Here is a 16,749-nt window from a genome sequence, read left to right on the forward strand (position 1 = left end):
TTTTTTTTTCAAAAGTGTTTTCTCCCTCAAAGTTAAGGTTTTCGGCCAAGTTTTTCGAAGGAAAAAAAATGCTTTTGAGTAGAAGCAGAAGCAGTTTTTGAGAAGCAGAAAAAATAGCTTTTTCCAAAAAGCACTTTTGAGAAAAATATATTTAAAAGTACTTTTTAAAAACTTGGTCAAACACTAATTGCTGTTGAAAAGTGCTTTTCAAATTAACTAATTAAACACAAAATGCTCTCACTAAAAGAACTTATTTGAAAAATATTTTTGATTTCCACCCCCAAGAACTTTGAAGCAGCAGCTCTGTGAGATAAATGATAATGGAGTATTCCAAGTCCAAGAAAAAATCACAGAACAATCAAATCAACGTGCAGAATCAGAAGCTGAATATGAAAATAAGCTCAAGCAAAAATGGCAGTGGTATTGCTAGTGTCATTTTGTTAGGTGGAGCATTTATCACAGCTGCTCTGGGGTCTGCATTCTTGGTTGAAAGAAAGTGCAGGAAATCAACTCAGAAGATTACAAAGAAAGAAAATAATAAGAATTCTGAAGATGGATCGAGTAAAGGGCTTCATTTTCTTCTTCCTGATTCTTCTCCATGCATTGAGCAGTAGCAGGTTTCGAGGTTAGTTATACAAGTTTCTAATTAGACTACTGACAAACTTATACCTAATAATAGTGTTACAACAACAGCTAAAACTTAATTCCAACTAATTGGTATCCCTTATATAAGTCTTTTGCTTCCATTATGCCATATATGTTCATAACAAAATTGTCATTGATTATGAGAGATTGAGGGAGTTTTCATTTATGTCCAGCTTATAGAATGTCAATTCATTTTAAATTTCAGCAATGGGACTGAGAAGTTGTGTGTCGATGATTCCATCTCCTTGTTCTCCACTCCATCCTTGAACCAGGTATTTGCTATCTCATTCGTGTCTTTGCGGAAAAAAATAAAATAAAATTAGAGCATTTAGCATGGTTCAAGAATTGAGAAAAATCACGATCTTTTGAACAAGGTTGAACATATTTTAAGTGAAAAAATAGCATGACAACTTGAAGTACTAGGTAGTGAATTCTGATAATGCTTGTATTTTGGTCTAGGATGAGAAGCCTAATCTTGGGGTGGATGATGAAAAAAGGGACTCCCAAACTGCTATAGTCTCTGATCATCCAAAAGAAGAAGAAAAGTCTCCATCTTTCGAGAGATTGACGGTTGACAAGGAAGAATTGGAGTCATCAGAGATCAAGATTTCATTGCTGCCTGATCCTGATCAAGAACTGAATAAGGTTACTTTAGAAAGAATTCATGTAATCCAAGGAAATTAGAAAACTGAGATGGCCACAATACTCTACGAGCCATCTTTGCAAGTAGATAATAAAAGAGAATTTTTGGTTGACAACAAACATAATGATAAAGGAGAACTAAGTGAGCTGCAACATACTGATATGATTGAAACAGATAATCATGAGGCGGTTCTAATTCAAGAACAACAGAACCAAGCTATTGGTGACCAAGAAATTTTCAGCCCTGATGGCTCTTTACCAGAAAGCAGCACCTCTAGTGAACAAGATTTCTTACCAGTACAGTTATACAGTGTGCCCCTTTTCGAGCACAAACAGCTGAACTATGCGCATGGACAAGGAAATAAAGCCGTTGAAACTATTGAGTTAATGAAGGCAGCTGATGAAGATGAGCATAAAGACCATATGCAGATTACTGATTTGGAAGAACAATGTGCTGATGTAGAAACTCAGATCGATCAAATTGCCAAGAATTGCAACCTAAAAATGCAATGTAATGATGAAAATGAACGTTTCAAGGAGAACGATCAAGCAAATTCCTGCAATGAGAAGGCAACATCAGAAAACAGCCCCTGCAGCTTGGCAGCCTCTGCAATCAGAAATGCATCAATAGATGATCAACATTCTGCTGAAGTGGTTCAAGTGATAAAAGAAACAAATGCAACGGATGTCACACCTGGTGGAGAGCAGAGCCTAGAAGCAGAGCATTCACCTATCCGGTTTGTTGAGAAACAAAGCTTTGAACGCAATTATCAAGGAACTGGTTTAGAGGAAGACAAAGAGACCTCAGAGACGCTAGCTGTGAACATTGAGGTAGTGGAGAAGGATCTGGAAGCGCGTAGCAGAGAAGCAGAGGATGAAGTGGCAGAGAGCGTTTGTATAGATAAAGAAGAAGATGATGGCTACGATAACGACATAGACAAAGAAGATGTTGCAGATGACATCTCGGAAGGAGCAGGAAACTCCTCCGAGCAATCCAACATTGAAAAACTTTGGCCAGCTAACTCAAACCAGGAATTTTTATTGGAGCTCAAAGAGAAGAAGGTGAAAGAAGGAATGAAAATTGAAGATGATGAGACATGCTGCATTTCGAAAAGCACTCAGAATGAGTTCGACATAACAAGTTGCCAACAGAGCAATGATGGCAAAGATGATTCTGCAGTGAATGTTACTGAGAGGTACCGAACGAAGCTCATGAACCTGGATGATGTAGCTGCAATCACCAGGGGAAGGAGAGTGCTTTTGGGAGGACTATTAGCGCTAATCTGCTACTTGTGCTTAAAAGCATTCTCCCTTCCTGCATTAGCGGATTCAAGATTTTAAATCAGGGAACGCAATATACTACTGAACTTACTAAGATAATAAGTGTCACCAAATTTGAATAATTAAATATATGTATAATTGGATCCCCCAAAGGAATGGTGCATGTCTTCAACCGTGAGCTACAAATAAGAGCACATTTGTTGCTTTAGGTAATAATTTAAGCCTCAAAACTTCGCTGCACTTATTTTTTTTCTCGGCGAAAAGAATTCCCTGGATATCTAAAATGCAGGATATAGAACCATAGGAAGTCCACGTTACCGAGACTGTTTGTTCCTTTGACTTGGTCTTTTGTTTTAACCTTATGCTTAACATACCCATCAAAGGAATATAAGCTTTAGAACCTTGATGGAGAAGGGTATTTTTAAGCATGCATCAGTTTTTATTTGTTGGTAAAACCAGATTCAGAATTTATATCGCACTGCTGTTTTGTGATAGTTGATCCTGGTTCTACTTTATCCACTCTTGCGGCCTCAGTCCATAGTTTTATGCAAAAACATTATTGAATATTACATTCTAAACCTATAATTTTAAGGAAGCAGTAGGTGTAGTGACAACAGCCTGAACCCGTTAAGTAAATCTTAGATCAGCCTCTGCCCAGAAAAGGAGGTCAGCGGGATTGCGTCAAACCCATATTATCACATATAAGAAATAGATACTCAAAGAAAAAGGATAAGATCGGGAATACATAATACATTTTGTATAGAATATCTATCATTTTGTTGGAGTTCGTATAGTTCAAAATGCCTTTACAAGTATAACTCGTCACTACTCTTCCTTTATATACACAGTCGCCTGACACCATATTGCCTAATATTGTTTGCTTCTATACTTGTCAAGAGGGTGGGAGGGGAAATATTTTTTAAAAACTAAGAGAAAAACACCCAGAAATGAGAAAAAGGGAATTATGGTTTTAGAGGACAAAACTTTTTTCCCAAGCTTTCAACAGCTGGGCAAGTACTCTTCATCAGGCCATTAAACTAGCATTCTAGAAACTGTTTGTTCTCTGACCAGCTGCAGCCCGTGGACCATCCTAAAACACCTAGGATCATATCGATCCTTACACATGCATCAACCTGCAGGAGCTGAGAATTCAAAAATTGGCACATGAAGAGAAAGCTGTTATATTGACGCATGTTCAGTAAGCATACCAAACTCTCGAGGCTCGCTTCAATATGAAATAGCTCGACAGCCATCCCCTTCCCTCTATCTGTCTCAACCTGCAGGTTTTGAAGTAACTATTCAGTTATCTCATGATTGAAACGGAAGGAGAATAAGACTATTTAGTTGCTGAGAGCTTCATGCACTTTTCGGAATGCAGATTCAAAAGGTGACATCCCAAACATAATAGAAGAATGCAAAGGAAAGAATGGAAATTAATATATAGGTTGCTCAGCATAAAAGTAGCTGCGAATTGTTTTAGTCCTTGCCCTCATAATAGTTCAGCACAAATTTCTCTTAGTCCACCACTTTCACAATGAATGTTCAGATACTGTCTTTACATGCTCTGTAAATCTGAATCCTATCCCGCCCGTTTCCTACTTATGAGGCCATAGCTTGTTCAAAAGCTAAATACCCTCCCAAAAAGGTTTTCAATCACTCCAGGTGTTACATTCATTTTTTCTTACTTCGGCATTAGCATATCGAGAAAAGCTATGTATGCTCTCTCACTGCACCAAGATGTAAGCGTTGAATCTAAATAACTAACTTAAACTTGCAAATTCCTCGTTTAACATTGTTAGCTCCTGCTGACATAGGAAAGATCAAAAAGCTAACAGTGTCACCTACTTCATCACAAACTGCCAAATTGAGATAGCTAATAAAGATATCTAATTCATGCTGAACCACTACAATGGAGCAGTTCAGGTTCAGCTATTAAGCATATAACAAATAGTGAACACTTTCACAAACGCAAGCTTAGTTTAGCTACCAACTGCTAACAGCTTCATTGTCCACCCAAACCTTATTATAATTCCGATGATCAATATGCATAGCTCAGGAGTTTGAAACCTAGATGAAAAATAATGTGATTTCCTTTATAAAGTAGATGGAAAATAATGTGATAAATGTTCAACTCACCGAACAAGAACATATGCTGATGCCTACGGCTGCCAATGCTGAAGTAACATCCGCCATCATGCCTAATTAAAATCATGGTTTGAGATATCAGCCACTAAAAGTAATAAACCATAAAAAAAATTGATCAGATATTAAATTCTTATTAATCATGGAAAACTGGAATTCCAGTTATGGTGATAGACAATATTCATGTATAAATGAATATATGAGGTTAGCAAACTGGAATACAGGTAGTTGGATCTATAAAAATTACATCAAAAAGATAAAAACAAAATTCAGTAGTTAAGCTGTAATTAACAACTAAATGTTAGATCTAAACTTTAAACACGTCATTCTTTGGAACTTGAAAATACTTTCTCCTTCAAGGTAGTCAAACTTTTAAACACGCCATTCTCACACATCTCACAACGGGTATGCTGTGATGGTTAGGATCTCTACCCTTAACCAGATGTCTCAGATTCGAGCTCGAGCCCTAGGAATGGAGACATTGCTGATTTGGAGCGCTTTTCACTCCCTCCCTTAGTGGGCATACCAGTGCGAGTCTGGATTGGCCGGGCCGGTAGGTTTAAGCTACCAGATGCCTGAAGCAAAAAGTGGGGGGAAAAAAAGAAGAAAATACTTGCGCTGCTAGTGGTAATGATTTTTTCAAATGACTTAGATAGAACCACCAATCCATAGGAAAGTTCAAAAATGCATCTACAGTAGATCAGCAGTGATGCCTTATCCAGTTTGATGCCCATATAAAATAATTAGCCTTTAGCCCAACCATTACCTTTTCGATCTATATTGACAACACAAAGCCACTGGACAGAGTGCCCTTCCAGGTTATGCCAAGTTGCAACTTTGCTAGCCAGCCAGCCGTCCAATCCTGGCAGAACTTCCCTGTACCTTGGTATGTTAGCAAGAATCATTTTGCCAACACCATTTCCTTGTGACAATGTCTCCCCTGTGGCCTTCAAACTCATATGCTGCATGCATTTGTTATGTTTCCCATTTACCTTGGGAATCTGAATACTACTACTTCGGAGTTGGAAAATATCTTCAGTACTCATACTTGCAGATGATGTTTCCATAACATTCTTGAGGATTTTCTCCCACGAATGTTTGGTTTCCTTAGAATAATCTGCTAATTCTTCCAATCCACTGTCACCTTCAGACTCGGCCACAAATTCCTTTACTGAATCCACTGTTATTTCAGTTGCTGATAATGCAGCTTGCTCTCTCAAGAACTGAGGACAAGATGAGCACCACATTAATTAATCTGTAAGAGTGGTAATACTACACACAAAACTTCCGTTTTAGCTATGCAAAAAACACCTACTTTCATAATCTTGTGCCGGGCACTACGAGTTTTTGCATGTTGAAGCCACTCTTTATGTCTCTCAAAAGCAGACTTGCTGGAGAGACCCTGAAAAGGTAAACAGCCAGATGCTTGTAAATACCAGCATGATGAACTAATAACTTGGCCGCATCAAGTAACAATTTACTAAGCTTACAAAAAGTAAAATAATGATGATACTACACATATAGGTTGCTCCGTACTCCAAGGCACAAAAATCCAACAACTTAAAGTTCGCTACAATAAATCCAATTTCAGACTAAACGATAGCTAATCCTTGCGTTAGCCGTTAGAAATAAGTGTTTGATGGTAATATCAACTATCCTTTTGGTACACTTACGCGCATAATTAAATGACAGAAGCACAATAATACATAAAGAAAATCTTTTCTTTTTTTATGATAAATCCACCTGGAAGGCTGGAACACCTCAAACACCCTACCCCCCCCCCCCAAACAATAAAATCCGTGGCTGGTTCCGGCTTTGCTCCGTAGGTGACTCAAATTCCCAACCTTATGGTTGGAGGTGGCCACCTTGCTGGTAGACTAGCCTCCCTTGCCAACAATACATATTTAAGCATGACAAGTTTAAATGTCAATAGCACAAGAAGGAGGTGCAAGAACTGAAGAATTAAATGGAAAAGGAAAACCAAAAAGATACATGCTTTACATATTAGAAACAACTGAACTTTATCTTCTTCTTTTTTTGATAAGTAACAGCTGAACTTTATCTGCATAACCTTGTGACTCTAAGCTTCTGCCAAAACCCAAAACCACAAAAAATTGCTTTTCTTCCACCCATAATGCTTAAACTCTAAGGTTTAGTTGATATTTAGAATGTTCAGAATTACAAGACATATAAGACATGATTAAATGTCTCGGCAAGACTAAAACAATGAAAATGTAAGAGCTGCCCACAAAAGGAGGAGGAAGAAATATAGAGATGAGAACATAAGCAAAAGAAGGTACGGAATTCATAGCAACTAACATTGTAGGTGATAATCTCTACGACTTCTGCGTTTGCAAGTACATGCAATGGAGAGACAAGATTACCATTCACCTGCAAACAGAAGATGCTGCAATCACATCCAGATTCATTAAGCATTAAAAACAGATAGTAACAAGAATAAAACCTTTGCGGCAACCATTTTATTGCCAATTTCAGTGTGTATCATATACGCGTAATCAATGACGGTAGCCCCCTTTGGGAGATGTTTTATCTGCAAAGGGCAAAGTTGTACAGTGATAATGTAACAAGACCCAAAAAGGCAACAATTTGAGTAGAAATATCGAGCAGAATTTACCTCTCCTCCGGGTGTAAACACAAAGACACGACTACCCAACAGATCTCTGGTAATAGTGTCCACAAATTCCCTAGAACTCATGTTTCCAACGAACTCTTCTTGCCACTCCCTAATCGCATTCAACCAGCCAATCTACAGCAGAAAAGGACTTTACCAACAACAACAAGAACTACGCCTCAGTCCCAAACAAGTTGGGGTCGGCGATATGAATCCTTATTCCTTTCATTTAGCTCAACTCATATCATCATCATTACCAAATTAAAATAAAAGTGCAAGTAAAAAGAAGAGATATATATATATATATATATATATATATATATATATATATATATATATATATAATAATGATAATAATAATAATTTTCTACCAAGTCTAAAACCTATTCCCAACTAGTAATAATTATAGATGAAGACCACACAGCTAATAAGGCACTAGACAATTTAGCAAAAGCAACAGATTTATACCCTGAGAGCAATATTGGCATTGTTCAGGCAGACTATTTTCCCTCGTGAACTTCTACCATTGGTTATAACATGCCCAACTAAACCATTTACAAAACCTTTCCCACTGTAATGCGCAGCAATGCCTCTCTCAGCTATCAGGTCCATCTCTTCAGTTCTTATCTGCCAAACATTACGCAAGTATAATCAAGCTGCTAGAAGATAAGCAGAACCAAATAAATGCTAACTTGTCAATAGACCAAGAGACAAATTCCAAAAACCAGAAAGTAAAATGTCAAAGACATTTCAATAGGATTATTTTTATTTATATATATATATATATATATATATATATATATATATATATATATATATCCCCCCACTCATAGCTGGACAAATATTAACGTAATAGGCTAAAAAGTTATTCTAATACAGGAAACATCAAAGAAAATTTTAAGATTTGAATAGTTTAGTATTTGAATTCTTGGAAATAGAATGGTGTCAAACATTCTTGGATGTTCCAACATGAAAGTGTCATAAATATTGGTATAGAAGGAGTAACTGATATCTTCGTTATTCATAAGTTCTGGGAGGTGCCACGAATGTACCTGAACTTCCAAACGGAACATGCTCTCATAAAGAAATGGGATCACTGTTGTATGAAGACTTTGATAGCCATTAGGCTTTGGAGTGGCGACGTAGTCTTTCATCTGTTGCAAAATGTTACAAATAGGATCAAAGTCCATTAGCATATCACAAGAATAAGGGATGCAGATATATTATTCAATACTTACAGCCCGCGGGATAGGCGTCCAAATTCCATGTACAAGTCCAAGCACATGATAGCATATCTATAGAGGAAAAATATGTTAGAGGCATCTCTATACATTATACAGAAAAAGGTGCAAGTTTAGGTATTGATTCAAATATGAATTTGATGCATCGTGCAGCAATCTTTCTGCTTAATGTCCAATTTAATATAGAAACTTAGGCACCAATCTTTTTTTTTATAAGGTAGGTTAAACATTCCTCATTGACGTCGCCGTTGAATGAGCCTGACCACAAAGTATATGATGTATAAGACATTAATGACCAATCTATATGATGTATAAGACATAACTAACTGGTCTTATTTTAAAGCAAAAATTAATGACCACAAAACATCTACTGAACGTGCAGTATTCCAGTAACAAAATACACCGCCATTACCTACTTTTATCTTTACGTTGGGAATACACAAGTAGTGTACCTACTTGTTCACTTCCCGATGTTCTGGTCAAAGGTTTCCAAATTATAACCCCCTTGAACTTGAATAATAATGTTATAAACAACTAGAATTGTGGTAAAACCCAACAAAGCATTCTACTTCAAAAGGAAGTGGTATCTGCATCTTCATAACATGTTACCTGCTGTGCACTGCAAAGGGGCCTAACTCCAACACAAGGCTTTGCTTTTATAATAATTCGAAGCTGGCAATCCAAGAATATAAAGTTAATATACAACCTTACACACAACACAGCATCATCTATCAAATCAATCAAGCTTACAACAAAAGAAGACCTGCGCAATTTGGTTCACTTCATTTATCGAGTTCTTAGATTTCAGTACTGCTTTGTAGATGCTGCAGATAAGAATCACAAAAGCTGGCTGAGGAAACATTCACCATTGCAACCATAAAATATGTATGTATAGGTTACCAAAAGGGGCACATTTCAGGTGTGAATTAAAAAATAAAATTTAAAGATCAGAAAAAACGAGAACTTCCATTATAGCTTTGCTTTTTGGAAAATATGCACTATTACTCAAAGGCCATGCCTATATTTGGAATAAGCAGGAATAGATCTAGCAATTCAACCTTCTCATACTATGTGGGACATTTGGGAGTATCATAGAAACTCCAAACACGAAAACAATACAACAAATTAGACAAGATCACTACAGCCTGAAAGTAGAGAAGAAAATTAACATACTTTTTCCCTCCAGGTATGGAAAGAAATTGGAGAAAAATACTTGTGAGTCCAAACTGAATATTCCCTAGATCCCAAACAATGTACAAGCAATAGGCGGAACGACAATAAGAAGAGGTTCCACACTTCGGGGCCGAAAGAGCAACGTGCTGGTAAAATGGTTATGAGTCATTAATCAGCAATTTATCAGCTAATTAAGCAAAACCAGATGGTAGAGCAACTTTTTTTGATTAGGTAGATAGTAGAGCAACTAATTAGGTAGGCATCAAGCTAAAGTGGAATTTGCATTTCCTTTGAGGCTGTGATAACCAACCACTAAAAAAATTACTACTAAACAAAGATAATCTTGAAAGGAAAAAAACTGTAAGAATGCCAGGACAGGCAATAAACAACAAAATAAATATGAACTTAGGAGTTAGGACCAGGAAATTGGCATATGCGCACCTGTAAGGTTCCTTGCATATTGAATGAATTTCAGTCTTCACCGTCACGAGGTCTAAGAATTGGTCTTCCTCTATTTTCTTCATCAATATTCTTTTTGCCTAAGGGAAGAAAAGACGCATTTAGAAAAAGGTGAACTGATAACTATGTACGACTTTCAATAAACAACACATTGATAACAGATAATGTTCTCTGCTTATAAGTAACAGTTGCATGTCGCAGCATGGATGGTTGGATGACAGAGGTCTTCTGAGCATTATAAGTAATTAGGTTCTAAAAGGGTGAGGTATAAATACCTCTTTGAGTTCTTTTTCATGTTCTTTATAAAGTTCTGCAATTCTTCGCTGCACCCGGGCATAGTCTTGAGCATTTGTATACATAAATGCTAAGTTTTCAAGTTCTGACTGCATGATGATAAGTCAAATATTCATTAAACTAAGCAGATATAAAACCATAATTTAGAGGAAAAGAAACTGTACATAATGAAACAAGTGGCAGTAAACCACAACATTTCAAAGCCTCTTAGGTAGCTTCCAGAGAAAATGCCCCCCCCCCCCCCCAAGCCCCAATTCTCTCACTAGACAAAAGAAAAAGACAGGTCGATCTAGGATAAAGAAGGCTACTAGAGGACAAAATAGATCAAGAGAGGACTAAAATGAAAATCACTTAATCAGCTGCATCATAGGTCTCTTTGCAGAAGAGCTTCCAAACTTGAGATGCCAATATTAGTATGATCACATATCACTGATAATGAGTACGAGTACTATTATCATTAAGCAATTTCAGGAAAAGGGTTAAGAAAATGAGAGACGTCCATGTACATCAACAACTAACTATACAGTTCTGAAGGCCAGACAACCAGCCACTGGAAGGGAGGAAGAAAAGGAAATTTAAATTAGGTACAATATATCTTAGGCATGTCAAAGCATTTAAGAGTTTAAAGAAGCTAAAGAGACACCTTGATTTGGTATATTCCAAGAAGTTTTGCCAAAGGAGCAAAAACCTGCAGCGTCTCTGTTGCGATGCCAGACTGGAAAGGAAAGAGAATAGCAAGATTGTTAGAGATTAGACAGAGACGGATAAAAAAAATTAAGATGTACATACCTGCTTGTGTGGAGGCATATGTGAAAGAGTGCGCATATTATGTAATCTATCAGCCAATTTTACAATTATAACACGGACCTGAAACAGAAGCATTTTAAGAAAGGGACTGTTAAGAAAGTAACAAAATCCGTACAAGTAAACAGAGGCATTACCTCCTCCGTCATGGAAAGAAACATCTGTCTAAGGTCATCAGCTTTGACATCCTGCACATGGCTTTCATCCTTGCACTTGATCTTTCCGAGCTTGGATACCTAACACATCAATCCCATTTACGTCAAAAGGAACAAATTTCTTTTAATTGTTTGCTAGAAGAAGAAGAAGAAGAAGAATCTATATCTTCTGAAGAACTACCTTAGTCTCCCCTTCAACAATACGCCGAACTGTCGGACCAAATTCCTTCTCTATTCTTTCAAAAGTAACTACATTTGTATCTTCCACAGTATCATGTAATAACCCAGCAGCAATTGACTCCCAATCCAATTCCTCAAAAAGAAAAAGGGAAAAAGTCAAACTCAGTTATGCCTTCTGAGCCAGGAAAGTACAATAATTCCGCACAACTTACAAGCTGTCCAAGGATCTGTGCAACTGCAACTGGGTGAATAATAAAGGGCTCTCCACTACGACGCTTTTGACCATCATGTGCCTCAAAAGCAAGCTGTAATAATAATCAGTAGATCAGACAGGTTTTTCAGCTATTCTGATTTAGTTGGAGATTATGGCATGCCAAATATTTGTAATAGATGTTTTATCTTGCAAAGAAAGAAAGTGATGAGAAAGGAAATCAAAGCCAAGGAGAAGATCAATTTTGTTGATTATATGCGAATATACTTACATTCAAAGCCTTGCGAACCAATTCCAATTCTTTGTAAGAAAGATATGAAATGGAAGGTATAAGATCCTGTGAAACAGATAATTAACATTAGTTAGATACTAACATAACAACAACAAACCCAGTGTAACCTTACAAGTGGTGTCTGGGGAGGGTAGTGTGTACGTAGACCTTACCCCTACCTTGTGAAGGTAGAGAGGCTGTTTCTGATAGACCCTCGGCTCAGTATACTAACAATAACAGACACTTGATATTAGCAAATGAGCATAAAAAATCAGGCGCTTAGAAGTGAGAATTCATTCTGTATCTTTCAAAAACTATTCACAAATGCAAAATTAATCAATTTCAGAAGGAACATGACTTTGTCCAAATTTATGTAGAAAGAAATGCACACAGAAGACACCAGCTGCAATAGATTCAATATTGAAAGTATTGAAAGTTTTATGTATGGAAGAAAAAACAATCAGTAGAATGTGGAATTAGCAGTTCTGAGATTGGCTCAGGCTTTTCTATTTTAATTAGGATATCTAGCAATATTTGAGTCAATAGGATTTTCCATTTTCTTTCCTGCCAGAGAAATTTTGCTTATTAACAGCTGGGAAGTGCTGGTGCTTAATGCTTCTCAATTTTCAAAAGCAACTGATAATCACAATTCCTGATCTTTCTATCATGAGAGAGCTATGATGTTTAGGCAAGCTAATTTATGAGTAAAACCAACAAGTTTTGACTAGGAAAGCAGACTTTGTTCGTTAATGATGCCAGGAATCAGAGATGACTTCATAGCTGGAGGATCACTAACCTCCCACAAACTTTCAGGAGATATCTCTTCACAAGACTCTGAAGAAAATGATAAAGAGCAACATAATTTCCATTTGCTAGAAGTAGATAGTAGAAGCCTTGAGGCAGGGACTCCTTGCAGAGCTTCATCAGAGTAGCGTTCGTCCACATCAGAAGTATAACATCTCTGCCACAAGTAAAATCAAGTCAGGTGAAAAGACTGTAACAGATATAATTATTGCTTCTCAAGAAAACCAGCTATAAGCCTGTGCTGTTTGCATGCATGACTTTCCAGAAAATACATGTATAAATAAGTGCACATCCAAAAATAAAGTCCATATGGATCAAGCTTAAACTCGTGCTGGTTGAGTCACTGACTAATCTCAGGAGAAAAGGGTCTCGAGAAACTTGATACAGTCCAAAATTGACGGCCTATCCATGTATTTGCCACCAGAACACCCATTTTTATTTTTTCTAATGTGTCACTATATGCATTTCTATGGCATTTAGCACTAGGCTATGTTAGTTACAGTATTGAAGAAGAGCAGATGTCGTAGCACCATTAAACTTTGATACTTTTTTCAATCAACTACAAGTCAATTCCAGATTAGTTAGGGTCAGTATATGAATTCTTTGTACCGCTCTATTGAAGTCCATTGAAACTCTATAACCAAGAAAAGACATTTTCAAGACACAGAATTTTCTTTCTTTTACTTCTAATTTCTTTTTAGTGGGGAAGGGGACGATCATGACAACTTATTCTTGTTCTTGTCGCTACAGACCCTCCCACCTTTTACCTCATTCATCAAGCCTTAGTTAGGTTTAAACAGAACAAACCCAAAGGCTGCACTAGACACAATTGAGGGCATCATCCAAAATCTATTACAGATGTGATTTATTAGGTGTTGACATAACTGGTGAAAATATTAATTCATCAGCCAAGGAAATTGCTAAAGGATTATTCATCAGCCAAGGAAATCAAACTGAAGGCATTTCAATAATCAGAAATAATCTTCAATCATCTAATAGGTAGGACAGAAACATAATCCAAAAGAGCTGTATCTTCCAACAGCTTCCTCTAATGCTCTAAAGACTGCCCTTGCTTCAACAAACAAGAAAGAAAATGAAAGAGATCTCTCTAACAAACTGGAGACCATGGCTCAAATCCCAACAGAAGCAAAAAAGGCTAAGTGATTTCTCCCCATCTATCTAAGTCCTTGTTGTTAGAGTTACCCGGTACTTGTACTGGTGGGAGGTTGCAGGTACCTGGTGGAATAGTCAAGGCGCACTGGCCCGGACACCACCATTCTAAAAAACAAAAACTCCTTAAAAACTTCTATAGCTTGCTGCACATAATGTTTTTAAATAACAGGAGGAAGGAATGAGGAAGGCAAAACAAGAAGTATCTCGACTTAAATTCTGAAATATATCGCGAAGACTGAGGTCAAGCTCTCTAAGTCAGCCTCCTCTAATTAACTAAAGAATAAGAATCTAACAAAATAATCTTCTTACCGAATTCTATACGTAATTTACAGATATTCTAACAAGAATATGAACTATTCTATTGAGTTAAGAAAAGAGCTCCACATCGGGTATATAAAGACATCCAAAGTATCTATAAATATCTTGAGTTATTCAATCATAGCCTTGAAGTTTCAAGTTGGATACTCAAATTCTTTCAACTAATATATTCAACTTTTAGTAAGTCCATCTCATGCTCGTAAAATCTGCATCCAAGTCTACATGTGAACCCAAAATTGGATTACATGTGTGAGAGAGGGTGTTGAGCTATATAAAAACGTTCTACACCAGGTATCTAAGGCATTCAAGGGGGTTTATATAAATATTGTGTCGCTCCAATAAATGCCTTAAAATTTTGAATTGGGACTCTCATATTCTTCTACATGTTCCAAAGATCATGTTACGCATCAACATAAAGAACCACAAACAGGTTACTAACCACAGGCAAAACGTCAATGACCAACAAGTTTTAGTAAATTGCAAAGCAGAAAAGCCTCTAAAACTAGCTTTTTGAACATAAAATTTTCTTAACTCAATGTGATTAATTTCAAAGAGTGTAAGTTGGGAGGTGAGTAAAAACTTACACATCGGTGGAGCCGATTTCTTCTTCCATATCGTCCATAAGGAGTAGAGGAACACCGAGAAGGATGAGTTGTGCTGGCAAGGAACCCAGTCAAGGCCCTTGGCGCCTTCCAGGCACAAGATAGCACACTACAGTCGAATCTCCCACTCACATCTCCTTTCCAAGACTTACATATATTCACACATTCAATAGAAACTGCAAATTAAAAAAGAGTTTAAGTTCTACCGAGTGACGGCGTAACAAATAATTACACAATCAGGTCATTTAAAATTTAATTGCATGTAACTCTATTTAATAGCATTGATTGGTAACCTATAATAGATAAATGGTGAGTAACCTGCTATAACAGCCGATGATTTATAAAAATAATAAAAATCATCACACTTTAGTGTATATAACTTAATTCCAGTTAAAAGAAATCAATCAATAAATAAATACAAGACTAACACATTATTCACGTTAGCTCCACTGTTTTCCACGAGAAATTGTTATTAGTAGATTTAGTGAACCTCCGGTTAGAGAAAACCTTTTATTGCCTTATCACAATTCAAATAATTTAGCAGTGGAATGAAACGAATTGGAATAAAATTACATAATTTATATAGCCTGAGCGCAACTACTTTGCAATTAAGGTGTATTCATTCACTAACATGCTATTCAGGCAAACATTGAAATGAAATTAACAAACGTAGTAACTACCTGACATTGAAGTAGCAGAAGCCATGTCTATTCAAAAGCATCGGTGCACGAACTATTCATTGGGCGTTGAGGTGAAAATCAAGCCAACTGTGACAAAAGCTCATTCGTCTAGGAACATAAAGATGAAGAAGATAAATAAACATATTCCGCCGGAAGGTAATGATACAGTAAAATCACAGCGAATGAAAGGAATCAAAAGATTCGCATTCAAAGCTGCGATTGTCTCAGGCAAGAGTTTCGAAATTCAGAGAAATTAGGGAGCACTCAAGAAGCGAGGATAAGCCAATGGTGGAGCAAGCGAGCGAATATGAGATAATCTAGAGAGAGAGATTTGAGTCGCGGAGATTTCAGCCAAAGACCACACGATTATTAGGAAAAAAAGCCGTTTGGTAAAAGATATTTTTTCTCTCATTTTTTCCCTTTAAACCCTATATATTTCCTTTTTTCTGTTTCTCTAGTGTGGCGAAATAGACGAAGTAGTTATTTACTTGCTCCGTCTCCGGTACGAAATTTAAAATAAATAAAAAAATTGAAAGTTAAAAGTTTTATGAGATAATAACATTTGTATAGTTATAAAAAAATTTCATTAAATATAAAATGAATAAAATAAAAATTTAAAATTAAATTATTTTCAATTGTAAAAATATGTCATTCTTTTTTGAACGGACTAATAAAAAAAATATGTCATCTAAATTGACACAAATAAAGTAATAAATTAATAATGATCGTCCAAGACTCCTAGACTATGAGTCATAGTGATATAAATTTGGTTATCACACCTTTCTGGTGTGTTTAATATCGGCATTGAAGTCCAATTAATTTTCGATTAATTTAAATTGAAGTCGTGTAGTATTTATTAAAAGGAGTAATTTTTTAATTTGAATTTTTTCTTTTCTCATAATTCAATCTCAACACCTCTGATTAAAGAGATGGAAGGGATTATATTTATTTCACCACTGAGTTGTAAATTACTTTACTTTTCTTTTATGGACGAGGTATGGTACTTGAAAAGTTATTATTTATCATAAGCGTAAAATTGATT

At 36.4% G+C, this 16,749-nt stretch overlaps 2 protein-coding genes across 4 annotated transcripts; one reads left to right on the forward strand and one right to left on the reverse strand.

The window, feature by feature from the left end:
- On the forward strand, window positions 1-2,812 carry LOC104105199 (uncharacterized). The gene is made up of 3 exons (XM_009613452.4): window positions 1-625; window positions 851-917; window positions 1,105-2,812. Exon 3 carries the CDS (start codon window positions 1,339-1,341, stop codon window positions 2,626-2,628), a length of 1,290 nt encoding a protein of 429 aa, XP_009611747.1. The 5' UTR covers window positions 1-625; window positions 851-917; window positions 1,105-1,338; the 3' UTR covers window positions 2,629-2,812.
- Window positions 2,813-3,310: 498 nt separating this feature from the next.
- Window positions 3,311-16,089, reverse strand: LOC104105198 (putative GTP diphosphokinase RSH1, chloroplastic). Of its 3 annotated transcripts, none has more exons than XM_070187923.1 (24): window positions 15,708-16,088; window positions 15,010-15,203; window positions 12,927-13,091; window positions 12,131-12,196; window positions 11,861-11,953; window positions 11,650-11,781; window positions 11,451-11,549; window positions 11,299-11,376; window positions 11,153-11,224; window positions 10,491-10,598; window positions 10,198-10,295; window positions 9,347-9,407; window positions 9,193-9,255; window positions 8,581-8,637; window positions 8,395-8,496; window positions 7,811-7,969; window positions 7,346-7,477; window positions 7,175-7,261; window positions 7,030-7,101; window positions 6,026-6,112; window positions 5,477-5,933; window positions 4,705-4,766; window positions 3,777-3,845; window positions 3,311-3,701 (listed from the first exon to the last, which is right to left on the reverse strand). In XM_070187923.1, the coding sequence occupies exons 1-24, from the start codon at window positions 15,730-15,732 to the stop codon at window positions 3,606-3,608; spliced, it is 2,634 nt and encodes an 877-aa protein (XP_070044024.1). In that variant the 5' UTR covers window positions 15,733-16,088; the 3' UTR covers window positions 3,311-3,605. The 3 variants fall into 3 exon arrangements, with proteins under 3 accessions (XP_070044024.1, XP_070044017.1, XP_070044027.1); XM_070187916.1 differs by having other exon boundaries at window positions 3,311-3,710; XM_070187926.1 differs by lacking the exon at window positions 11,650-11,781 and having other exon boundaries at window positions 3,311-3,710; window positions 15,708-16,089.
- Between the last annotated feature and the right edge of the window lie 660 nt (window positions 16,090-16,749).

Source organism: Nicotiana tomentosiformis, chromosome 1, assembly GCF_000390325.3.
Source record: "Nicotiana tomentosiformis chromosome 1, ASM39032v3, whole genome shotgun sequence".
Taxonomy (NCBI): domain Eukaryota; kingdom Viridiplantae; phylum Streptophyta; class Magnoliopsida; order Solanales; family Solanaceae; genus Nicotiana; species Nicotiana tomentosiformis.